Here is a 27,185-nt window from a genome sequence, read left to right on the forward strand (position 1 = left end):
CTCCGTTTCTGTAAGAAATTGGCCTCACCTTTACTCCCAAGTACGAGGAGCTTGTAAATTGTGGATGTTGTAAAATCTTTTAACGGTTTGCCAAAAGAACGAGCAATTTTTTCCCCTAAGTGTATGAGATTGTCTTGAAAACTTCTGCAGAGTGAGTTTCATTGTGTACTCTCAAGCTTGCTTCCTAGATGTGTTTTTAATTGCCAGTCTCTGAAAAAAAGTAATTTGTCTTTTGATGGAACAATTAGCTGAGAAAGAGCACAAGGTGCTCTAAGAAGAACTATAAAAGGAAATTTCAAAGATTCCCATCTTTTGGTACCTTGAATTGAAAGAGTAAGCTTTGCTTAGCAATTTAGCATCATGGTGGACATTGGAAAGCCAAACTGTCACAATGTTTATAACTTCATGATGAAACTACGCGAGCAGCCCCCTACACCAACATTGGGACCAATTTGATTGTTCTCCAGTTTAGGAATCTCTTTCCCACTGTGTTGTGAAGTGATGCTATGAAGTTTCTATCTATGAGAGTTCATTGCTTTTACAAATTATACAGCACACCTGTGAATGAAAGCCACATTTGTCAACGCGACAATTCATTTGTCAATATGGCTTATTAATCCTGTGTCGTGCTTCTTCAACTGTTCCCTAATTTGAAAATGTTCGTCCCTCGGGAGGTGGTACAATTTATCTGATGTCAATGTACTACGTAAATTTTTGCCTCTCAATATTTACTTCTTTATTGAAATAAGCTTAAACAAGCTGGCTCCAGTTCACAATGGTCATTATCTTATGAACCTTTATTCAGGGTTAAGTGGCCAAAATTAATGAACCAGAGGAAATTCTTCATCTCAATGGATGGTTACCAGTGGTTCTTAACTTTAACAACATGGTAACTGACCTCTCCTTCCTCTAGGAGAGGGGTAGCAAAGCAGAGCACTGGGGTTTAAACACCTTAATGGCATTTCTGCTCCGCTCTCTCCCATCTCAGTAAATGGCTCTAGTTAATGCTCAACTCAGACACCTGGGAGCCATCCTGGATTGCTCCGTTTTGCTCCTCTCCCACACCCAGTGCATCAGATCACCTGCCACTGCCCCCCCCCCAGTCCACGCCGCCGTTTCCTCTTGTCTTGACTCCTAGCAATTATCTCCTGACTAGCTTCCCTGCTTCTATCTGCCTTCTCCATAATCTATTCTCCATATAGCAGTTCACGTAATTATTTTTGAAATACTAATCATATCATGTCATGAGGCCCGCTTAAAGCCTTCCAGTGACTTTCCATTCCACTTAGAATAAAATAGAAATGCCTCCCATGGCCACAGGACCCACTTAGCCAGCCCTGCCCCCTCCTCCCCTTCTTGCACTAATTGGGTGGTTCTTCCAATATCCAGCTCTTTCCTGCTGCCTTGCCTTTGCATGGCTGGCTCTTCTGCTTGGACGGCATTTCCCACCCCTCAGGCCTGACTCCCCCTCCCCCTTCACACTTCACCTTGGATGTCACCTCCTCAGAGAAACCTTTCCTGACCACCTCAAGGGCAGCCGCCCACAGTCACTGTCCATCTGTTAGCCCTTCGTAGCACTTGTCACTACCAAAAACTATTCTCTTCCTTTTCCTTTGTTTACTGATAATTGTGTTTCTCCCCACCAACCTTGTCTGTTGTTCCCCACGCATCACCTGTGCCTAGAACAGGGTCTAGCCCATTAGTCCACTCTCAATAAGCACTTATTAGATGAGGACCAATGAATGATCCTTCTCTTCCTAATACTGTAGGATTTTGACTGGATCTCTTAACTTCTGCACTTCAGCTCCCTCATCTGTACAGTAAAGCTAACAAAACATTGCATTTTCATGGGGATAAGTTAAAGGAGGAAATGTGTGCAGTAGCATGTGGTACAGGGTGTGGCCAAGAGTGGATGCACAGTTAACAGTGTCCCTCTCTGTTTTCCAGGAAATCTTCAGAGGAACTGGACATGGACAAGGTGACAGCAGCAATGGTACTAACCAGCTTGTCCACCAGCCCCTTGGTTCGAAGCCCTCCTGTGCGACCGAATGGTAAGCCTGGGGTATGGGGCCTAGGGAGGGGCCCCTGGACACCAAGAGTGGGGTCTGTCGTTGAGGGAGTCTCATTCCCATCAAACACCGTGAACAGTTAACTCTCACTCAGTAGCAGGAAGCAGGGGAGATGTGGAAGAAATGGAGACCTCAGAGTGATCAGCTTCCTCCTCATCTTCCCGGGAACCCCACCGCATCTCATTCATACATCCATCCATTCAACTCACGTTTATTGCGCTCCGTCACCTTTCCGATACACATCTTTGTAGTACTCATGTTCCTTTTTTCCCAGGTAAATGGAAATTGGTCTAATGAACTTATTTTCCCCAGCAATACCTCTGTTTGATTGGAGAGGTGGTTGCATCAAACAACTCCCAAGATGAAATATTTTTGAAAAAGCATTCTCCTGGACTCTTTAATGAAATAGAATTATTTAATCCATTCCTTCATTCAATATATATTTATCAGGTACCCTGCTAAATGGTTTGAATACATCATTAAAAACAATCTCCGTACTCCCAGGAAATGTACAATCTCTACAGGAGAAACAAGACTATCAATCATAGCCATATCAATGGCTAGCATTTATTGAGTACTTACTATGTGCCAAGTACTAGGCTTGCTTTATCTCATGTAATTCTCACAACAACTCTATGAGATGTTGTTATCACTATTTTATAGATGAGTACACTGAGGCACGTGGAGGTTAATTGACTTGTAGATAACAGAGCTGAAATTCTATTCTAGTATCTTTCTGATTCCAGGTCTGCTCTCCTAGTCATGATGTAATATTGACTCATATAATTCAATAGGATAAATCTGGAAGGCAGTAGGAGATGAAGCTGGAGAGCCTGGCAGGAGAAGTACCGAGAGGGGCCATGTATGCCTGGCTGGGATTTTAGACATTACTCTGAGGCTGTAGGAGAGCTATGAGATGACTTCAGCACTGGGAAGTTACAGTTGGGTTTACAAGCAGAAACAAAAAAACAAAACCCTATGGGTACCTGAACCTTGGGGATCACAGTGCGAATGAACAGGGCCTAATTGAGGAATGCAGAGAAGGCAGAATCAATAGTACTTGATGATGGACAGAGAGGCAGAAGGAGAGGGCGTGACGAGGCCCACTTCCAGGCAGTTGGTATGCTTCAGCAGGAGGCCCATTCCTCCTGAGACAGGGAACAGAGGCAGAGGAACAGATCTATTGGTGAATGTTTGGGCAAGGGGCGGGGGTTGCTGAAAAGACAATGGGTCCAGTTTAGTAGGCAATACATGAGGATCATTCAAGGGTCAGCACCCGGTGGAGATTTGAGTGGGAGCTGAGAGAGAGATCTGGGCTGATGATGCAGAATTGGAAAGCAATATTTGAAGCCATGAGAGTAGATGAGATCACCCTGAGAGAGTTGTGTCAAAGCAGAGTGCGAAGAGAGGATGGCTAAGGGGGAAGTAGTAAGGCTCACCATCATGGAAGGGATCAGCAGAGGGAAGAGAGCCCAGGAAGATCCTGAGGGGTGAGAGAGAGGTAGAGGACAACTGGGACAGTGTGCTTTCAGGGAAGCCAAGGGAACAGCGTGTTTCAAGGAGAGGCATCTGATGCTTCAGAAGGTCAGTCATGGAAAGGACTGAATTCTGCATCAGGTAGGTCATTGGTGGTTTTGGCAAGAGCGTTCACTGTGGACTGTCCATGGGCAGAAGCCAGACTGCAGTTCCCTGAAATGTAATGCACCGAGACCACTGAATGAAACTCACCAGCGAGGGAAAAGCTTCTCTTAAGAGCCAGACTAGTCAATGAGGAGATGGAGCTATGGTTCCCACCTAATTTGGGTGAAAGCATGAGGTATTAAAATAAATTTGTTGACCATCCAGCGAGTCCTCACCAAAACTTACTCCAATCCAGTTAAGTGGCAAGAATGACCAAGATGCTGGGAATTCAAATCAGTACCGTGAATCAGTAGTGCCCGCTGTCATGATTCACCCCAAGCTGTGGTGATGTCACCTCTTTACACAGAGTGGATAAGGTGTCCTTGAGCTGAGCCTGACCATTCCTGTAGGACGACCTGACCTCTCTTATCGGGGCCTCTTGGCAAACAGGAATCTTGATTTACCTTTCTCACTTCATCCACACCACAAAGAAAGACTACAGGAAAAGCAAAACTGAAGGCACCCCCAAAACCAATCGTAGGAAAAAGGAATTGCAGAGTTTCCTGGAATCCTCAGAGAAGGAAAAATATGTTTTAATGTAATTGTTATTTTTACTGTTGCATTATTTTTCAATTGAGAGCATTTTTGATGTTCCTTTGTGTTGAAAGGTTAGAATCAAAATAGACCTTTTGCTGCTTCGATGCAAACTTTTGTTAGCATAGTTATTAAGAAAGTAATTCAGCGTTCATTATGATTTAAAAAATAGCTGCCCAACTAATAATCCCAAATTGCCTGATAGCTTTCATGTAGTCTACAACAGGAAGCAAATTCTTAAAAAGGGAAAGCAGCTTATGATAATGAAGGCATTATTATTATTATTATTTTAGAAATAAAGACTTTCTCCAGGATTATTGGATATCAGTGAATTTTTGGAAACTGTTGTGATCCTTGTCTGTGATCATTTTGCCAGGATGTGGGTCTGCAAAGAAACTGAGCTCCCAGCAGTGCCTGTCTGCATTTCTGGCAAATACCTGTTTAAGATAGGGAGACTCTGCTCCCTAAAAGTTACTGTGAATTGGTTCTGAAAAACTCATTTCTATATCACATTGCCCTTCTGATTAAACCGTGTTTCTGAAGGAAGTGTCATTCACAAGTAAGCAAATTAACTTTTGGCATTGCCATGAAGCAGTGTAACCACACGCTAATAATAGTTGGTTTTCAAAATAAATTCGGTTCCTCATACTTAACACAATCATACATCTAGCACCATGAACATTTTATTTTACAAGAGCAGGCAGCGGTGTACTCATTGGCCTCCTCGGCCTGCCAAGTGAGTTTGTCACACCAGGTAATACTACCTGAGGCCTTCCACTAGCCCTCTTGAAGTCCTGTTGTATGAATGCAGCTTCCTTATTTAGAACAGGCGCCTGGGGGCTGGTGAGCGCATCCGTCTCTGTGTGGCCTGCAGAGAGGAGATGCTAATTTGGTTTTGCTGATGCTGGCCAGGTGTGAGCCCGCATAAGTGACCATTTTGAGTCCGCAATAACCCTGCTTTAATGAGATGGGTAGCTTACTTCTGCTATTTCAACTTAAAACTTCACCCCTCTAACTAAACTTTTTGCTTGACATAATTGAAGAATATGCTGGAAATCTGTAATTAGGTGAAGATAGTCAAGAAGTTTTTCCATGAATGTTAGTCTACCGTTTGTCTTCATTACTAATTACACAGATGTGAACAGCGTTTTTTTAATGAGGCATTTTGGGATTTTTTTTCCTCCCTGCAGTTGTAATATTTTAATATATTCCAAATGCACATAAATATGGAGGAGAAATTATTCAAAAAGAAAGCAGAACTTATACCAATGCTAATTAAGATTGGGAATCTTGAAAAGTAAAGCAAATCTTCAGTGACTAAAAGAGATCTTTGCCCATTCTAACCGGGCAAAGATCTTTCTATCTTAGCAAACATTTCATAATGTTGGCCCCCCACAAGTGCAGGGGTAAAATTCAACATCAGTTTTATCAGTAATTATTACCAATAAATTCTTCTCTGGTCTCACCTTCGCTGGAGATGCAGGACACTGACAACACAGGGCCGGCATGCACTGTGGGAGACACAAGGCCGACTGAGAGACCAGGGTTTGGTCCCCAGCCCCCAGTACAAGTCACTTAACTTCCTGGTGCCTCAGGGTCATCATCTGTAAAATGGAGGTGATATTCCTTACTCTGAGAGACAATTGTGAGAATGTATGAGATGGTGTGGATGAGCTTTACAAGATGTAAATATCCATCAAACGGAAGGCACTACTAACTGTTATAATGAGCAGCATAGTAATGGCTTTAGGTAACTCTCCAGAACTTATTTCTCTCAGATTCTTAAATCTTTGGCTAACTTTTTCTACAAATGTATTCCAAAGATCATAGTCCTAGAAGAAATTCTTTTTAAACAATTAAAATAGCGGGAAGCGTGGGAGGGAACTCTGTAACCAACCAATTCGGGAGAATCCTGCAAATGATCTCCCTCTAAGAAATACTGCGGTCCAGGAACGCAGAGCTCCCTACACTCAGGGAACATCTTTTCTCCCCTCCTTGTTTGCATATAATCTCCATTATCGTCTTAAGGAGCTAGCGTTGCGCAAAACAACACACATCAGGAAACTGTTAGAAAGACCTATCATGTGAGTAAAATAAATGTTGACCCACTGCGATGCGACTTCTTGTTGTGGAGGGATGCACAGAGTGGCACCTGCAAGCCCCGCTCTTGCACCCGTGGCGCGGGCTGCAGGGCCCGCCCGGCGTGGCATCGGGGCCCATCCTCCCCGGGGCGCGGGAGGCGGTGGGCGCTGACTCTGTGTCTGTGCCCAGGGACCGAGGGCCTGAGCGGCTCCTGGAAGGAGGGCGGAGCCGGGCCGTCCAGCAGCAGCAGCAGCGGCTACTGGAGCTGGAGCGCCCCCAGCGACCAGTCGAACCCGTCCACGCCGTCGCCGCCGCTCTCGGCCGACAGCTTCAAGCCCTTCCGCAGCCCCGCGCCGCCCGACGACGGCATCGACGAGGCCGAGGCGGGCAGCCTGCTCTTCGACGAGCCCATCCCCAGGAAGAGAAAGGTGGGTCCCGGGCCGGCGTCCCGCGCCCGTCCCCTTCCAGGGGCCAGGCTGCGCCTGGGGGGGGGGGGGGGGAGGGCGACTCTCAGACTCCTCCAACCCACGCCCCCTTTGATAGACAGCCAGCCTGTCCCTCCAATGTTCCTTGAAGTTTCCAAATGAACTCAGGGTCAGGATTAAAGGCGGAATGACTAACATATTGATCCGTTTCCTCCGAGCCCACGCGCTCCATCCTCTGGCTGTAAGTGGCTGCACAGGTGTAAGAGTTAACATCAGAAATCCTGGGACTCGCCGCTGTTTGGAAGTTAGAAAATGGGGCTTCGGGCTTGGTTTGGTGACTAACTCCCTCTCTTTGTGGGACTTAATTTTTTCACCTGGAAAACGTGATTCACATCTTTTTCTTTTTTCTGCTTCAATCAGCCCTGAAGGGTAATTGGAAAGAATATCTTGTATCTTATTTTTATAAAACTAGACATGAAACATAACGTGGAAGCTGACATATAAACATATGTACCTACTTACTACCGAAAATTATATGTTTACTAAATGAAACGTGAAAAAGGAGATCTAATTCATGGATTTAATAAATTAATACACTACTCGTTTCTTTCCTGCTCATAGTGATTCCAGAGGGTAAGCGTTTTCCCATCCAGACAGGAGGAAATTGAGGATCAAGAAGCTGATACATTTAACTCAACCTGTCACTCACTTAGAAAGGGCCAGAGCCACGGTCAGACCCAGGTCTGCCTGAATCTAAAGCTCGTGTTCTTTTCATGTTCTTCACATACATTTAAATTATTATGTTTACAAACAATTTTCCAAAAGCGATTCTATTTCATAGAATAAAGCAATGCTACTGCCATATCTAGAAAACTATTCTAACATTTTTAAAATCACCATGTCAATACAAAACCACTATTCTATATATAGCCCTTTCCATTGTTAGTGGGAACTTCATTATTAACGACTCTTCACAAACGAAAATCCAAAGTGAAACCCCGAGGACTGCGATGCAACCTTTTTTCCCCCCCAATTCATTTCAAAGAGGAAAACAAAGAGATGGCATTGCTCCAACACCGTCCCTGCCTGCGTCACCCTCAGCGGCGTTCAGCCCGTGTGACAGTGGAGGTTGTACAGGCAGCTTTCTACCCGGAGAGCAGGGTATTAATGTAGTCTGCTGTCCTTCCCAGAGGCAGTGGCATGAAGAGTCACTATTTCACACACCAGTCCATCTTGCAGGGAGCTGGAGTCGTTCCAGCGCCCTGCGGATCCCCAGGGACACTGGGTCTTCGCTTGACTAGTCGAGGAGAGAGGCCAGCACTTGTATCAGTAGGAACCTGCAAGCCAGTCTTGGCCTGTTGCTTCGGGCTGCACAGACTTTCTCCCTGGGGTCCCCTGTGTGTGTGGTCCTGGCTCTCATCAAGCAGGGCCTGGCGTTGCAGGAAGGACTCCCAGCACAGGGCACCCCCAATGATTGTAAGGGGCATTGCTGAATGCCCACCGCCTTTCCTTTCTAATGTAGCCGCGAGCCAAAATGCACACTCTTGCATTACAATTAGGTTGCATTGGTCAGACTCTGTTGAAGATATATAGGCTTGGGCTAAATCATGGGATAGTCAAGTCGCCAAAGGAAGAGGAAAAAAAAAAGCTTCATTACAAAGTGCCATTTATTTGAAGGGGACAGACACAGTCTGCAGGATGCTGGATAGTAGGAATGAATGAACGAGAAAGAACCGTGTTCATCCTTTCTTTATCACTTCTCCCTCTGTTCAGATCCTGGGCTTCCCCGGGGTGATACCAACAGGGTGGAGCTCACAGTTGCTAATTTTTAATGCATGGATCTTCCATAGACCAAGTTGTTGCCTTCTGAGCTTAAAGTATCTTTGAATAGTGAGAGGAATGAGGAAGTAAGATGGTTGCTGTTCATTTTTTTATTTATTAAGTGATCAAATCTTTATCGAGCACCAATCAGGCACGATGCTCAGTGTCCTGAGGGTAAGGGGCAGCCTCTTCCTTCAAGATTGGAAGCTGGGTGGGTGGACATTGATGTGTAAAGAGGCGGTGATGATTAGGAGTGATAACTTCTGCGCTCATGATGTGGTAGAAACACAGTAACTATAAGGCAGTTACTGTAGAGTTCTTACCATCATATTTCCAAAGATTTCTAAGAGTTAGGTTACTTTGCTTAATCCATTAGACAATATGTTCTAGTTTCATCCTATTTCTGATTTCATCTTATTTTTCTCTTCATTCCCTCAAATTCATGATATCCATTTGAGACCATGAGCAATCGTGATGGTCACATGTCCTATGGGGAGTATTTAAGAACCTTCTAGATCAGTACTTTCCAAACTGCAGGTGTCAATCCACTAGGGGGTTATGAATCAGTTTCATGAGCTGTGAACAGCACCTCTGTGAGAAATAGGACAGAATAGGGTGTCCTGTAGATAAGCAGGGTAGGTATTGTTCTGGATGCTTTTGTTTCGGTCGTACACTTAGTGTGTGCTGTGCAAAATGTCTCTCTTACTGTGGCTCATGGTCAAAAAAGTTTAGAAGCCCCTATTCTGTGTGATAAAGAGATAACGTGATAAAAGGTAAATAAAGGAGACCCGATCAGAAACCAAAAGATCCACATTCTAAACTCAACTTTGCTGCCCTGAGAGCTTAAGAAAATCATTTCACCTCTCTGATCATCAGCTGCTTCAGCTGTCCGACAGGCAAACAGGTATTACCAAAGCTATCTTAGGACAGTAATGCAGATGAAGTGTAACCATGTGGAGAAAGGGTTTATAGGTCCTAAAACCCCATGCACTGGAATGTGGCAACATTGTAATAGACATTTTAGGACCCTTAATCCAAGGGGGAGCCAGCATTCCCTGTATGTGATTATGAAGCAATGATCCTCATCTCCCACCTGGTTATGGGAGCTATTTATCTCCTCTCCCACTCCCTCCCCCTGACACACACCTCTCACCTCTTACACTGATCCATGTTCCACTTACGTCAAGAGGGAGAACTGGAGATGGGCTGCCTAGACAAGGCAATGTCTCTTCTTATCAGCAGCAAGGAAGAAACATTGTTGATAATAACTACGTGTGCATATTTAGTTACAGTTTACCAAATGCTTTGAAATGCAGCATTTCATTTAATCGTCACAAAAATCCTTGGCATGTTCATATCCCCGTTTTGCAGAAGAGGCTCACTGAGGTTATGTGAATTGCCCAAGGTTGTGTAGCTTATAATGTGGCTGAGATAAGATCAGCTTTGTTGAAATAGCAAAGAGGAGACTCTTGAGGCAAATTAATTCTAAGAATCCACATTTCCCTCTGCCCACAGAGGAGAATCACATGGAAAGGAAATAATCAGACACAGCTACAGCCAGCATTACATGGCAGGGCGGGAGAGGGGTGCAGAGGGTTCAGAAAGAAATGGAGGGCGGAGGCAGGAACCCCAGGCTGGCTGCTGGTGGGCCGCCCGCCTGCATGAAGCACCCACTGCTCTTAAGAGGACCTTCAGCTAGGTGGGTGGAAACGCGAGAAGGGGAAATGAAAGGCTTCCTTCTCCGACCCTGGCGATCAGCCAGCCAGCTGCATCAAGCCCACTTCCAGCAGAATTTTTCCTCTGGGATTTCAGACAGACTGACAGTCCTTACAGGCTCAGAGAAAACCCTGGCAGCGTGAGCCGGACTAGGACTCCGGGAAGGTGCAGTTCCTGTCGTGACCACAAGGTGATGCAGTGACCCTAAATACAGCCGCTCCAGGCGTCTGGGAGAAAACAGATTCTGTGGAAGGCCAAGAGGTAACCATCCCTTCCAGAAGACCTCCAGAAAATCAAGAAGCGCTGATAACTAATTATTAATGTGCTTCTTTCTGTGTCAGATTCCTGATTCCGTCAACTTCCAGATTTGTCCATTCCTGAACAGGATAAAACCGTTCAGACTCTGGAATTAGCACCCCATCTCTGGTCCTTATGTCACCTTCAGCAAGTCACTTGACCTCTCTGAGCCTCAGTTTCCTCATCTGTAAAATGTGGATAATGAGAGCACCCCGTGGATGGGGTTGTTGTGAGAGTATTTGAGCAATAAATGCTGGCTGCTAATATTTTGCTTTTCTTTTTACCCGTCGAAAACTGACCGAATGGAAATTTGAGAAGCGGGGTGTGGAGAGAAGCAGCTGTTTCCCTCCGTCCTCTGTCCTCACCCTCCATGGACCGTGTCAGTGCCGCTGCAGCTCAGGATGCTCTGGGCCCCTCAGCTACCTTGGGCTTATTTGCAGTTAATGGGAGAGGTCAGCCTACGGATCATGCGAGGGCAGTAATGACAGTGGCAGAATCGGGGGCCATCCAAAGACCCCCATCTAGGACTCCAGCAGCAACTCATAGGCAATCACGAAATTCCAGCCTTCATCATTTTCATTTACTTCCCAGGTGTCTTGACCGTAAACCATTTACCTGCGAACTAGGGAGAATCTCAAGGCAGAGAAGAAAGTGCGGAGTTAGCATAAGGTGCTTCGAGAAGAGTCACACAGTAGTAAACAATGAATTCATCATTTGCTCCACTCTGGGTTTTCCATCTTTCAGGACCGAAAAGCAGTGAATCACTTTAAATTGTGAATGACTGTTCTAAAAAGAAAACAAACCCGTAAAGCCCTCACGAATGAGCACGTTGCCAGTCTCTCGGCTGACTGAATTCCTAACCCACTAATTTTGAGCAGAGAATGCCTTCTGCAAAACTGATGCTCCAGAAATAGACCCGTCTGGGAGCAGTGCTGGGGAGGGCGGCGCCGAGAAACGCAGCTCAGGGCCACCCCATACGGATGGCCCGCTGATGACACGGCATCGCCAACCGGAGCAGGGGAAGCGCTTGGCCCCAGAGAGGATCAGGGTAAGGAACAGAAGGATCTGGGCAATTTCCTGACAGGGTCTTAGAATAATCTGCCAGGCAGTAAAAAGGATTCGGAGCATTGGAGCTCGAATGACTTCAGAAATCGCCTCGCCCAGACTCGACCTTTCCGAGTCAGAGGACCGCATGATCATGTCTGGAAATGGATGGATGTCCTCAGAGACGCGATGCACATTGAGAACCCACTGATTGAGAAAATACATAACGACCAGGGATTTTTATTAATTCAGCGATGCTTTTGTGGTGGTTGTGGAAATCACTTTGCATCAGCTTTTTAGAGGTGTCATTTGCACACAGTGAAATGAATCCACTTGAAGCATAGAGTTCAGTGAGTTTAGACTGATTTCTCCACCAGAGTAACCACTGCTCTGATCGAGGCCGGCTCCCTGTGCCCCTCGCAGTCCAACGCCCCCGCCCCCGTGGCAAACGGGCAAGCACTACCTGACTCTGTCACTGTGGGTTAATTTTGCATGTTGTAGAGCTTCCAGCAAATAGAACCATACAGCGTACACTTTTTGTTGTGCCAAATACCCAGTGTTGGCAAATTGCTGGTGGGAATGCAAGGTGGTGCGACCACTTTGTAAAACAGTTTGGCAGTTTCTTGTAAAGTTAAATATACACTTAGGATATTGCCCGGCAATTCTACTCATACATATTTACCTAAGAGATAAGAGAACGTGTGTCGACAAAAAGAGCGGTAGACACACGTTTATAGCAATTTTATTCCTTACCATCCCAAACTGGAAAGAACCCACATGTCCGTAAGTAGGGCAATGGATAAACACATGGTGGTACATTCATCCAATGCAATCCTACCCCAAAGAGGGAAGAAACTACAGATACACAAAACAGCGGGTGAATCTCAGAAACAGTACGCTCAGGTAAAGAAGCGAGACACAAAAGAATACATTCTGCGTTCTTCCTTTTACAAAATTCTTCTTGTTATTTTCTTTATCACCACAGCATCTATAGACAGTGCAGACCGGTGGGAGATATTTAATCTGTGCTTGGGGTACATTTGAATTCACCCATCACTTTGCATTAACCTCAAACACCTCGCAGATACAAAACTATTCATCTTGTTCAGTCCCCATTTTACAAATAAAGAAATAAAGCCCCAAAGTGGAGCCCCTCCTAGCTTCTAGGCAGTTTCTGATTTTTTAAAGATATCTGTTCACCTCTCAGTCTTGTGGAGCCTGCTGAGGGTCCGAGTGGACCTCTTGATCCTGAAAGAGCCATCGAAGCCTCCGCCTTGCAGTGTGGGTTCCTCCCACATGAGGCAGGCTGAGGAAGTGTGGGTGATGCAGCCAATGACCTGTGCAGAATCATTGCACTCTCTCCTTCCCGCAAGGACGTTGGTCCTCTCTGGGCAAGCTTCGATGTGTGAGCATCCACCCCACCCCACCCGTCCACAACACACCCGTACACATGTATGCACACCCCCCAATCACTATGTAAAACACACCTGAGGATCTTCTCCGTTGCCTTGGAAAAGGGAATTTGGTGTTAACCCCATGTCCCCTCTCGAATCTGGCTTTAGTTGGACTTATCCCTGGGCATGTTATGTGATACTTCAAAATCCAGCTATGTCTCCACTCTTGGAACAGAAGGTGACCTTCAGCAGCATCTTGTCAGTCCTGTGTATCAGACTGGTTCTGTGCAAAAACAGAAGCTACTCCATGTATTCCAAGGACAAAACAATTCAAAAACAGGGACGAGGCTTGCATTGGGAAGCCGTGGCCAGTGATTTCAGCCTGCAGCCCCCGAGCAGCTGGTGTCGCACACGGTCTGGAGGCTGCTGCAAAGGTGAGGAATCTCCAGGAAGCTCTCTCCAACCACTGGAGCCCGCAGCACCAAAGCCGGTGATTTTCAAGAGCTGGCCTGGAAGCTGCTGCAAATCCCACGTGGGCATACGGGAGAGTCCACGAGTCTGTTCGTAGCACAGCTCCTGGGGTGGCTGTGAGTGTTAAAGAGGGCAGATGTGTGGAAGACCCTAGCACACCTTGGTTCCCAAGCACCTGTGACCTCCGCCTCCCTTGGACACTCCAGTTTTGGGAACTTCCATCAGAGCTGCAAGGAGAACCAGGCTCGAGTCACAGATGGGCACGTTCAGACCTGGCCGCCACGACTCTGCCAGCTGCTGTGCTTGGTTTGGCTTCCTCGGGCGAGCTTGGACCCATGTGGCCATCCGGGCATTGTTTATTGAGCTATTTTCCTCTGTTCTCCTCTTCCCGTGGCTTGCTTTCCTTCAGTGGAACAGCGAGTCGTCAGTTTGTAGATAATGCACTGGACGTAGTTAGGGGACCATTTAAGGGACCTCATGGTTGACCCAAGGACACCCTTCGCCTGTGTGGCGAGAAGCCACTTCATTTCATTAAAGTTGAGAAAGTCCTGCTGGTAGACTCCATTCTCCCAAATTAGTCAGGCAAGTAATATAGGGCGACTTCCATTTTTCAAGAAATAACTTTTTAAAATTGAAAGTACGGTAAGTTTTACATTTGGAAATTAATGTAAAAATAAGATGCCCCTCCCCAATATTTCCACCATGCAGCATACATTTTTATTTGCATTACACATCCCCCCTCAAAAAAAAAGAGATAATGTTCATATTCTCTTATAACCTGCTTTCCCCTGTATGGGTCAATTTCTGGCAGGAAGTAGGTGGCATGCTCAAGTGGGGTGATTGAGAAGAGTTTGACAAAGGGGTTCTTTGCAAAGGTGCAGACGGAGTTCGAGGACTCAGAAGGGGGTCATGCGGTACCCTGGGGGCTGACAACATTACCACCCCTAAGCAGAAGAGACAAGTAAGAGAGGGGTTTTCAGAACCCATAGATTTACCAAAACACTGGAAATACCAACAGAAGTGGTAGCTTTTGGAGGAAAAATGTCATCTCTGCCCACCTGTGGCCAGGCAGGAAGGAAGCTGAGGGAATCCATACCCTCCTGCCTTCTGTCTCTCCTCCTGCCTCCTGGCCTCCTGTGAGTGCCGCCCATTGGCCAAACCCAACTGGAAACCAGCAGGAGGCAAGGAGGCCCTTTGATGCACACAGGTCAGCCTCTAGGGCACAGAGCAGAGTGGAGAAGGGAGCTTATGAACCTGCAGGGGCAAACTGGGAGTGTCAGCAATTCCCTTACGGCGCTGGGAACTTGTTTTTTCACATGAAAGCAGCTTTTCTTGCAACTCCATTTTTTAAGGTTCTTTAATATTTAGTTATATGGAATTAATTTAACCAATCTCCTATTCTCAACCTTGAGATTATTTCTAATTTTTCGCTAGTCTAAAAATCAGTGTGATGAATGTCTTTATACATCTATCTTTGCAGACACTTTGATTTTCTTAGGATAGATCCCTAAAAGTTGAATTGGGTCAAGATTATAGGCATTTCCAAAGCTTTTAATCTATAGCGACCCCAAATTTAGAGATGGCAAATATCTGTGCAGGAGTGAATTCTTTTCCTTTTTTTTTTTTTTTTTTTTTTGCTGAGGAAGATTTGCCCTGAGCTAACATCTGTTATCTTTCTTCCTCTTTTTTGTACGTGAGCCACCACCACAGCATGGCCGCTGATGGGGTGTAAGTCCGTGCCCAGGAACTAAACTTGGGCCACCGAAGCAGAGCACGCTGAACTTAACCACTAGGCCACCGGGACTGGGCCATGAGTAAATTCTGAGGGCAGAGCTCTGGCAGGTTAGGATAAAATGGGAGAATAAATGTGAGGTGTGTCATTCAAAGGAAATGCCAAAAAAAAGAGGAAGAGGAGAGAGCAGAGCTTTCCCTCTGTGAAGGGGTTGGGGGACTGCCCGCTCCCCAAACTCAGTTTACGGTCTCCCTACTATATGTCATTATGGTTCCGAGTCTGCATTTGCTACCACCTCCCGAATCAACAGGAACTTTCTCTAACTGTACGTCTAGGGTATAAAACCGCATAAAGGTCTTCCTGTTGCTTATGCTAAGGACCTGAGTTGTTATAAATTAGTCGTTTTTCCTGCAGCAGATGTTCTGTTTTTTTCTGGTGAACTTAGACCTTCCTTAAGTAGCTCTCAGTTCAGGGTGTGTAAGTTTGGAAGAAAAAGTACTATATAGAGTGAGGAGAAAGCCTTCCATAAGCCAGTGGTCCCCACCTGGGGCCTCACCATAGACCTCCACTGAGAAGTTAATTTACAGCCAGGTAAGATAATCAAGTGCTGGTCGTGCTGGCAAATCTTCTCAAATGCTACAGAACGATAATCTTTTTGACAAACATTCTTTGAACTTAGATTGTGTACTAAGTGAATTCCAAAATGCTTCCATAAAGTCAGTCATCTCAAATGTGGCTCATTGCTGTGGGCCCCAAAACTCGACCCTCCCGAGAGTCACTTACTGATATGTGATGTCAGGCGCTGGCGCAGAGTGTTGGCCAAGAAGCCATGCTTCCTACGCTCAGGGAGCTTACTGTGATGAATGCTATTTTGTCTATCCCCGACGTGCCTCTTGGAGACCCAGCAAAAGGAAAAAGCAAGGAGGCAGCAAAGCTGGTCATTTTTCCTCAGATCCGTTACCTAATTTTCCACGGGCCACAGATTTCTTTGGAGCCCTTAGCAGGGGCCCGAAAAGATATGGGTGTAATTGAGGAGATAATACTTAAACAGCTGCAACTGGTGGTTATCCTAATTCCACAGGATTTAGAGAGGACGTTGGTCAGTGTCATTGTATTTTTCGGGTTTGATACCTGTATTTCAACTATTTCCTCCTAACTAAGGAAAGGAGTTATACTGATGACATGTATTTGCTATCATCAGTACCAAGCTTTACCACTTATCAACTTAAAAAACAAATGCTTGACATACTATTGCAAGGACTAGGAACAGCATTCTTATAAATAATACCTATTATGGTGCAAAAATACCACTGTGATTACCATTTCTTAAAATAATCAGCACTTTGAGCCTTTAAAAAATTCCTAAGATCTAGAAGGAATTTGGCTCAATAAGTCATGTAATACTATTATATTAATTATGAAAGCCTTTATCAAGCTGACTGATGGGGAGGAACCATCCGGTGACACTGTTAAGTCTCATTCCCTTGTGGATGCTCGTTTTCCCCCGTGAATATGGAAATATCCTCTGCCTTGCCTGGTCCTGTCTCACTCTCTCAGGCAACTCTTGCGTCCTTCTCTGGTCTCCTCACAGCTTGCACACAGCCTCCCCTCTTTGCCCTTAGCTTTGACCTCGCTTCCTGCCGCACTGAAAAAGCAGAAAGCATTCAGACAGGCATGCCATTTTTTAAATCAGCAAACTACCTGCATCTCCATCCACCATTTGGCTTCCCTTCTCCTGCGGTGGAGAGCTGGCCTGCTCTCACCCAGGGCAGCCCTTCTACCTGTGCTGTTACTTGAGGTGCTGATGCTGATCTCCTCTGGCCTTCCTCTGCAGGACCTCTCCCTGCGTTATCCCTCACATCTCCGCTACGCTGTCAGTTTCTTCTTGTATTCGCACTCATTCCTATCAGCATAGCCACTCGCTTTAGTATCACTCATCTTTACAAACTCTCCCTTGACTGCTCATGCATCAGCCAAATTTCTTGAAAAAGTTGGCACTTATTCTCGCCACTTCTTTAAATCCCACTTTCTCTCCAACCATGGTGATCTGACTTCCATCCCCACTATTCTGTGACACTGCTCCTGTCTGGGACACTGAGAATCCATGGGACCAAATGCATGGGACACCGCCCAGTCCTCATTCAGTGCAGCTGGTCACATCTTCCTTCTTGGAACGCTTTCTTCTGTTTGTGCTGGTGATACTGCACTGTCGTGATTGCTTCTCTCTCTCTCTCTCTGACTGCTCCTTCTCGATCTCAGACGTGAAATACTGGATGCTGCCGTGTCCTGGGCCATCGAATCATCTCTGGCTGCACCTTTCCCTACATGATTTCATCCTAAGTTTTAAGTAGTCCTTCAGCTCCTGACTTCACATTTATGTCTCTAGCTCTGACTTTCCCTAAGTTACAGACTCATATATCCAGTGCCCCACTTGCCCCCTTCCCCGATCTATAATACGTGTCTCAAAATCAACGTTTGCAAGACAGAACCGCAATTCACCCAGCTATCGAAGTCATCTTTAACACCATCCCTTTCAACATTCCTCATATTCAACCCAACAGCAACTTCTGTTGGGTCTGCCTCCAACGTGTATCTTGAGTGTGTCTCCTTTTCTCCATCCTTCCTGCCCAAACCTTCTTCCAGGCTACCATCTTCTCTGACCTGCAGTAACATAACGCTGATGATATTGCTCTCTCCCCACAATGGAGTGATATATATTTTTTTAAACCCAAATGATATAACGTCACTCCTCTGCTTAAACCCCTTCAGCAGCTTCTCTTTTATTTCAGAATAAAATCCGAACTCCTTACCTTCGCCTAGAAGGCTCTGTATGACCTGGCCCTGCCTTCCTCTCCACCTTTCTCCAACAGATCGCTCGCTCTCGTTTCCCTGCAAACACGTATCCTTCCTGGCCCCCAGGATGTCAAGCTCCTCCCCTTCTTCAGGCCTTTGCATGAACTCTTCCCTGTGCCGTGAATACTCCAGCTCTCAGCATGGCTGGCTCCTTCTCCAACCTTCAGCTCCCAGCTCAGAAGTCACCTACCAGAGGCCTCTTCACACCTAAAGCAGCCCCACCCGCTCCTCCAGCAGCCTTTCCACATCTGAAACGACCCTCGTTTGCTACCATTTCTGTCTCTCCCCCGCTAGAACATAAGGTTCCTAGAGGGTAGCTTCTTTTCCTCTTTTTGCTCTGTATCCCCAGCACCTGGAATCTTCCTTGCTAAATAGCTGTTTAGTTCAATGTGTCAAGGAATACCATCAGCAAAGAGGTTTGGAATTAATCAGAAAGTGTTGTCATCTATCATGGCTGCATTTGCAGACAGATATTTGGACTCTCATTTACCTGTAATTTGAGTTTGAGTCATTAATTTCTTTAAGTGGAACATATTTTCTAATAATGTAGCTTCATCATTTGAAAAATGGGCAGAAAGCACTCATAGTGTGAGGATTTTTTCGTTAATACTATTAAGTTGTTATGGGCTTTGAATAAAAAAATACCAAGCAGATAGATCCCTTTCTGCGAACCTTGGGGGCTGGCGGTGGGATTGGAACTCCCGCTTCAGCTCATCTTACATCCTATGTGTTTAGATCAGTGGCCCAAGGAGATCAGGGAGCCTGAAATTTGTGAACTGTCTCCTTAGAATAAACACGGACTCATCAGGATTTTGTACCTTAAAGGCTCTTAATTGTGTCTTTGCTTCTCAGCTTCCTTCACGTCCCGTAACAGTTTCAGCTCCTGTAACAGTTTCAGCTCCTGCTCCCTGTAGCTGCAGCTCCTGGAGTTCAGTACCGCACGTTGCTGTGGGGAGCATCACCAAGCTGTGGTGACGCCCAGGAGTGGCGGCAGGAATGGCTGGGTTGCTGCGCCGTGCATGCTGGTCGCAGAGCCTCTGGGGTACAGCGGACCCCTGGGCTCCTTCTGCTGTCACTAATCTGCTCTAGCAGAGGCAGCCATGCGCTGCTGTGCTTTCTCCTCCTCTTGCCATACTGAAAGTGACCATTCCCCAACGCACAGGATACTCCTCAGTTCTGGAAGTTTCCAAGTACCTTTTCAATTAAAAAGCCTAGAGAAGGGGCCGGCCCGGTGGTGCAGTGGTTAGGTGCACACGTTCCACTTCGGCGGCCCGGGTTCGCCAGTTTGGATCCCAGGTGCAGACATGGCACAGCTTGTCAAGCCATGCTGTGGTAGGCGTCCCACATATGAAGTAGAGGAAGATGGGCATGGATGTTAACTCGGGGCCAGTCTTCCTCAGCAAAAAGAGGAGGATTGGCAGCCGGTGTTAGCTCAGGGCTAATCTTCCTCCAAAAAAATAAAAAGCCTAGAGAAGGTCTTTGGTGGGGTTGGCTGTCTGGATCAGGACGCTAATCCCATCAGTAATAGCCAGATGAGTCATCTTCTAAATGTGTAAACGATTGCTTCATAGAACTGGGCATGTGATGGTGGGAGCCACAAGGACTTTATGGCAGAAATCCTACTAGACTTGTAAGCAAAGCTACATCAGTTTCATCAGTTCAGGGACGGTGTCGCCACTGCTGTGTTTATTGGTCAGGATCGGCTTACTGTCCAGAACCCATTTCCAAACTGACATGGCTTAACAACACGCAGGTTTATTTATTTCTTATGTCACAATCCAGTCAGGTGGCTCTCTGCTCCACACAGTCCTCCAGGGACCCAGGCTCCTTCCTCCTAACGCAGGAGGTCTGAACCTGGACTCTCCAGATCCCCAACGGGGTGGACAGAATTCAGGGGTCTGCGCACTTAGACGGGGGAAAAAGTAAATCTTCATTGTCATTAACCTCTTAACTATAATTTAGCATTTCCTACAATTATGATTGAAAGCATTGAACCACAATAATATGAGTGCCACCTGTGACTTTACTACCATGGGAAATCATAGATATTTTCGTATCACATTACAATTTTAGCAGATATCATGCAATATCATTTGTGCTTAACACTGCTTTGAAATTATGGTAGTTATTAGACTCACTTCCAGATCTTGTTATTTAATGTGTTAATTAAAGAGTACATATATTACCATATCACAAAATATTTTTAACATTTTGGTAACTGTATTTCAGTACACTTGCTTTTCTTTGTAATTCTATGTATTTTATTTTAAACGTTAAGAAGCATTATTCCCTGAAGGGGTCCATAGGTTTCGTGAGACTGCCAAAAGGGTTCATGGCAAACAAAAGATCGAGAAGCCCTGATCTAGTGGTCCTGCTGCCCCCTGAGTCCTCGAGTGTCCTCTGCATCTAGACAGCAGAGCGAGCTGGGGTGGTGTTGGGAAATAGTTTAGTGATAAGTCTTAGAAGGGACATCTGTCACTTCTGCCCGCATCCCATTGGTCCTAATTAGTCACATGACCCCACTTGACCACATGGAAGGCTGGGAAATTCAGTCTAGCTGTGTGCCCAGGAGGACAAGGAAACGGGGCTTGGTGAGCACATGGAAGTGATTGTCACCACGCCCGTGGGAACAGTCAGCAAAGAGACAGCATCCCAATGACAAGGGCTCTCCCTGGAGAAAATCTATTGCCTGTCAGATTCACAACGGGAAGTCTAATCATGATGATAATAACAATAATAATAATACCACAATAGCTGCCCTTGGTTGAATGATCACTCCTGTCGGGGTTGTGTTAAAGGATTCACTCTCATGACTTCATTTGACCCTCGTAATAACCCTGTGAGATAGGTACTATTCTTGTTCCTTCTTGATAAATAAAGGAACTGCAGACTTGAGAAAGTAAGTCCAGAATCTGTGTTCTCAATCACTGTGCTGGACTGTTTTTGGAAAACACTGAGACCCTTATAGAAGAAGGTGGGACTGCATCCTGGTGGAGGGTGGTTCCTGGAGCCAGACTCCTGGATTCGTATCCCAGCTTTGCAGGAAGCTGGTTCATCCACTGGGCGCGTTTTACTGAGCTGTCTATGCATCTGTAAAATGGAAATAATCGTATCCATTTTTTAGGATTAAATGACATAAACTCTTAGAACAGCACCTGGCACATGTAAGTGCTCTGTGAATGTTACTTCCTTAATGGCTAAGTGACGCTGTGACCACCTCGATGGAAGTGAACTAAGTGCTCCAGCAGAACTCAGTTTCACGAGGGATGCAGGGGAACGTGAGATGACCAAGACCCTCCGCAGCTGGGGGGTTTCCTAGAACAATGTGCTGAGTTATAGTCGAGAAAATGGGAAGCCCTTACTTTTCTAATGAAGGAAAAAATGTGTGGGGCGACAGAAAGACAATGTCGATGGGCTAGTTTTCATTCTAAGGTAACCTCCTCTCGCCTTTGTAGAATTCCATGAAGGTGATGTTCAAATGCCTCTGGAAGAACTGTGGCAAGGTGCTGGGCACTGCAGCGGGAATCCAGAAACACATCCGGACCATCCATCTTGGGTAAGGCAGCCCTCCCCTCAGAGCTCGGTGGCGTCCCCATCAGTTCATTCCAAGGCCACCTGCTCTCGGACATTACACACCACACTGTGCCTTCAAGGTCCTGAGCACCAGAATGGAGACTGGGTGTGCCTGGTCTTCCTGATCACTGTGGAGATGGCCACTGCAGACAGTGTGGGCCAACATGGCGCGGTGGAAAGCACGTGGATTGAACGTTGTAAACTCTCCCCAATTTACTTACTAAGTGATGTTAGACAAGTCACTGTGCTGAGCCTCCAGGCCCTCTGCCAGTGAGGCTACTGATACCATCAGCCCTGCAGGCTCATGTGTGAGGGTCAAAAGTAAAATGTGAGAGTGATTTGTAAGATATAAAGCACCAGCGTAGGGTAGGACCCCCTGAAATTGTCTTTGAAATTAATGTGCGTTTTTTTCCCAATGAAGAGTATTCGTGACTTTGAGCCTCAAAGGCATGGACAGCCCAACAAGGCTTTAAGAACCACTGTGTTGATCAGTGCTGCTGTTGCTGTTCTCAGGATGCCGGATGACCTGGCTCCATCATTTTCTGCTGTTCAAATAAGCCCTTTATTTGTACAATCTACACTTTCCTTTGTGTTCTATAAAAACCTTTCTAAGAAAAGATAACCAAAGCTTTGGGAGCCTCAGTGATTAGGGACCACATAGGGGGACAGTGGTGGTTCAGCAGTCTTGTCCTGTAGTCTCCGGGTCTTTCTCGTCCAGAGATCTGGGACTTAGAAGGGACCTTGAGAGGCTGTAAGGCATAAGGAGTGCACATAAGGCAGGTCCGAACTCATGACCACGGCCCCGGATGCTGGACACAGAGGTGGCCTTCCAACAAGATGAGTGTTGAGAAATAAACAGTACAGTCACTTTGCCCAGCAAGGGATCAGTTTAGGAAATGCGTCATCCTTAAGAAGTGATGTAAAAAGAAAATGACAATGCTGGGGTGATTTTGCTCATCTGTGCCGGCGGGCGCCTTCCATGACTGTGGAGAACAGCGAGGATCTGGCTCCCTAACCCATAGGGCTGATGTTTGGAGACGGAGCCAGACCCTTCCAGAGCATGGCACCAAGCGCTGTGGGTGTGACCCAGCAAGGCCCGCCTTCATCCTCCAAGAAACCCCACTCTGGAACCACGCTGGGCAGACTGCCTCATTCTTGTTCCTGAAGCTTCAGGCAAGGAAATCCTGCCCACCTCCCCTCAAACCTCATCGTCAGGACAACTCCCCTTATAAATAGCTCAGAGTTATTTAAAGGCTTAGAAAGAACTTCCCGAAGCTATAATCAGGAACTAGGACATTTGTTTTAAAGTCCGTCTGCCTGGAAAATTGAATGCTGTCCCACCCCTCGCAGAAGCACATGAAGCCGTGTATACATGTTTAAGTGGCATCACACGACTTTCCCTTGAGCTCCCGGGGTGCTCTCGTGGTGGGTGCCATTCAAAATGCAGCCACGCGTTTGCCTCCGCAGGAGTCCCTGTTCACGCTGTACTCCTCACGTTGCCCCGGTGAATTCCGACTCCCTGCCTGCCAGCCACTGCGCAGCAATGGGCTGGGTAGCAGGATGCAAGGCTGAACTCTGTGAAGCCCGGGGCCTGAGCTTTCCATGGACTGGGAGAGAGAGTGCCTTTGCCTTCGTCCAGGAGCTCCATTAGGGGTCTCTGAGACGATGGAATGTGTGTCATGAATGTTGGTGGAGGTGGCGGACACCTTCCAGACCCCAAAGAACATAGATCTTTCTGCTGTGGCTGCAGTGTACCCCGTGGCCGGGGAAAAACAGCCCACTGCTTTTCTCTTTAATACATTTTTTTTTTTTGAGGAAGATTAGCCCTGAGCTAACTGCTGCCAATCCTCCTCTTTTTGCTGAGGAAGACTGGCCCTGAGCTAACATCCGTGCCCATCTTCCTCTACTTTATATGTGGGACGCCTACCACAGCATGGATTGCCAAGCAGCGAACCCTGGGCCGCTGAGAAGTGGAATGTGTGAACTTAACTGCTGTGCCATCGGGCGGGCCCCTGCTTTTCTCTTTAATCTCACTTCATTCCTGCGCACCAGGGGCAGGGGCTGATCCTGATCTATCTCCGTAGAGGATACTCCCTTCCCCCAGGCCCCTGTGTCTGTTAGCTCTTGGCAGCCAGGAGGAACAGGGCCTGCCCTTCACTGGAAAGGAAGTGGGGACAGGAAAAGAACTGAGGTGCAAGCCTCGTCCCACTCTCTGGGGTCTTTGACGGGATGCTTGTCCGAAAGCCAAGCGGGCCAGACCTGATATGGTGCAGACACACCTCCTAGCCACTGGGCCTAGGAGCTCAGGGGAGGTGGCCCCAGGCTGGGAGAAACCACTGATTTGGCCCAACAGAAAGGCCAAGAAAGGGGCGGATTTTTATCTTAGTTTCCATGTAGGGATTGTAAGCGGGAAAAACGTTGATTCCGAGTCAGTGATCTGCCGCTGCTGGCTGTTCCGTGAAATTTGGGGTGCCCCGTGGAAGGCAGACTGCAGAGGCCTCTGCTCAGCTGTCCCACACAGCTGGGTGGCTAGATATCCCCCGCGTCTCTAGAAATTAACAAACCCAATCATTGTTTTCTAATGTGATGGACAGTTATTTCATTTTATTTTACTCAGAACCTTCTGTGGAAAGTTTCTGTGGACAATTTCCCATGTCTTAGGGTGAAGAACTCTGAAAGCACTGAGAAGATACTTTTCCTGGTGATAGTAAAAATCGAGGGCTTCTAGCATCAACTTTATTTTTATTTCGTAAGCGTTAGTGCTGCTTCTGTGGGAGGTGCACCTCTAAACACTGTCGATTAATTTGCTTCATCCTCACAACAGGCAGGCACTGTGATGACCCCCATTCTATCAGTGAAGAACCTGAGGCATGGGGCCACGTGGGCCGCCAGCATCACACACGCAGCTAGACGGTGTCAGGATTTGAACCCGGGACATCTGACTCCGGAATTCATGCTCATCATCCCTATGCTGCATCACCATCAGCTTCATTCATTCATTCATTCACTCACTCATTCAGCATTTAATAGGCACCCACTCCATGCCAGATACACTGATCTATGTGAAGTGACATGAGGATGAACAAGACGCAGCCCTAGAGAATCACAGGCTTAGGGAGGCGACAGAGGTTAAAAAAAAAAATACAAACATGTACCAAGTGATTAAAGTGAATTAAATAAAATGAACTCACGTCCAAGGGAACACAAAGGATCTAACATTTAGGAGTGAAGTCCCAACTCCTAACCTTCAGAATACAGCCCAAATTTCACCTCCACCACACCCTCTTGCGCAGCCGCTGTGAACACGCATCCGGACCATCGATGACCAGCCTCCTCGCTGGTCTCGCCTCCGGCTCTTGCCCTCTTGTCCTCTATCCTCCAGACAATAGCCAGAATGATACTTTCCCAAAGTACCTGGGATCCCTCAGAACCGCCAGTGGCTTCCATCACATTCGGAAGACTCCAAAGCCATTCCTGTGGGCTGCACAGCCCCTGCCTTCGCTCCCTCCCTCCGCTCACTCTCTCCCGGTGCCCTGAATGACGGCCACTGGCCTCTCTGCCCTTCTTGGAAAACACCAAGCCCACCTGCCCGCCCCACGGCTTTGTGCTGCTGCTCACCGGGCCCTCGTCCCACGGTCCCAGCCTGGGTTTCTCCCTCACCTCATTCAGGTCTCTGCTCACACCACCTCCTCAGAGAGGCTTCCTCTGAACATTAGAATAATGTCGCCCCTCACTTACCGTGCTTAAGGATACTCTTATGCTGCTTAATTTTTCTTCCTGGGATTTATCACTGCCTGATACATGAAGGGTCTATGTCTTTATGGGTTTCTTATCTGCCTCTCCCACTAGACTCCAAGTTCCATCAGTGCAGACTTGTCTTGGAAGCCCTGGGAGTTGTTTTTTTTCTTTTTTATAATTCAAGTGCCTGACTCGAACTTTGATTGCCGAGGCATCCGGTTCAAGGAGGGCTCTCTGCAGTAAACACACGAGGCCGGACTAGAGAGCGAGCCGGTCCTGCCCCGCTGCAGCCCCCTTGTTGTCAAGATCTCAGTCGATTTCCATAACTGACCGTTTGGGCCACTTGATTTTTCTCTTCTCACACTTTAAATTCCTGCTCTTATGTTTTAAATTCCCTATACAGAGTGAGTCTGCAAAACCCTCGGCCCCCACCCTCAACCCCAGTAAAAGCAGAACTCCACGCCCATGTGCACACGCTCTCTCTCTCTCCCTGCAACCTTGCTGTGTGGCCCCAGGTGTGCTGGGTAATTTCCAGGTCTTGTAAGTAAGGAACCTTTATTTTCTCAAAGTTTCCTGATGGTTACTGCTGAAGGGCATCTTGCAGTCATAATAAGACCCACAAGGGCCAGTACATTCACAACATTGGTTATTGACAGGCTGAGACTGACACAGAACAAGAATCTATCTGTGATATTTGTTCACTGTGATTTCCAGAGACCCTAGAAAAGTGCCTGGACGTAGTAAAGTCTCAATAAATTCTTGTTGAATGATTGATTGATTACTTGATTGATTGAATAAATTGCTTTAAGAGGTCAAGGAAGGCCTCCCCTGGAAGCGGACAGTTGAGTGTTGCAGGATAAGTGAGAGTTTGCAAGGCAGACGAGACAGAGGAAAAGCATTTCAGACAGAGGGAACAGCCTGTGCACAGTTTCGAGGCAAGAAAACAGGTTGGTTTCATAGGATTGCTCTGCTCTCTTTTGCCTCAGGCGTGTGGGGGACTCCGACTACAGTGATGGTGAAGAGGATTTTTACTACACCGAGATCAAGCTCAACACAGACTCGGTGGCAGACGGACTGAGCAGCCTGGCCCCGGTGTCGCCCTCCCAGTCGCTGGCCTCGCCTCCTACTTTCCCCATCCCAGAGTCAAGCCGAACAGAAACTCCTTGTGCCAAAACCGAGACTAAGCTGATGACGCCCCTGAGCCGCTCGGCTCCCACCACCCTCTACCTCGTGCACACCGACCACGCTTACCAGGTGACTTGCGAGGGCCCGTGAGAGTAATCGCTTTGACCCCTGACCAAAAGCAGTCGTTCTGAGCTGCGAGTAAAGGATAACTCGGCAGGAAAACAGCATCAGGCATGGCAGCCCAGTAGCTGAGTTCACTGTCTCGTTTTCTTCTTTTAAAGCCAAGATCTCACACAGATGGGACCCTGTGGGTTCTTGGACTCCCCTTACTGACTGAAGATCCGACCCCTTAGAGGTGGTTGTGAGGATTAAAATCCGGAATATTGTAAAGCCATCATAGGGGTGCCTGGCGCGTGATATAAGTATCTGTTAAATAAGAAATAAATGAAAAGGTGAGTGTTGACAAGCTCTGGCACAGTGACAGAATCGCCCTACACCCCAAGTCTGGGACTTGGTGCGCCGCCTTCTGGACTGGTAACTAACGCTCTCAGATGGGAGCATGGTTGTCAATGTTCCCCAAACCAACAGCGTCAGCATCACCTGGGAACCTGTTAGAAATGTAAAGTCTTGG

At 46.9% G+C, this 27,185-nt stretch overlaps 1 protein-coding gene and 1 long non-coding RNA gene across 2 annotated transcripts in view; both read left to right on the forward strand.

Annotated features, from left to right (window-relative positions):
• Nucleotides 1-27,185, forward strand: part of ZNF704 (zinc finger protein 704) — a 211,073-nt gene that overhangs the window by 162,348 nt on the left and 21,540 nt on the right. Inside the window, exons 3-6 of the mRNA XM_070630381.1 lie at nt 1,948-2,051; nt 6,555-6,793; nt 21,574-21,674; nt 26,416-26,683. Of these exons, the coding sequence (XP_070486482.1) occupies nt 1,948-2,051; nt 6,555-6,793; nt 21,574-21,674; nt 26,416-26,683 (712 nt within the window). The remainder of the gene's footprint in view (nt 1-1,947; nt 2,052-6,554; nt 6,794-21,573; nt 21,675-26,415; nt 26,684-27,185) is intronic.
• On the forward strand, nt 6,887-18,942 carry LOC139085006 (uncharacterized). The gene is made up of 2 exons (XR_011542957.1): nt 6,887-10,588; nt 10,669-18,942. It is a non-coding gene; the product is annotated as an uncharacterized lncRNA (long non-coding RNA).

The sequence above is a fragment of the Equus przewalskii genome, chromosome 8 (genome assembly GCF_037783145.1).
Source record: "Equus przewalskii isolate Varuska chromosome 8, EquPr2, whole genome shotgun sequence".
Lineage (NCBI taxonomy): Eukaryota > Metazoa > Chordata > Mammalia > Perissodactyla > Equidae > Equus > Equus przewalskii.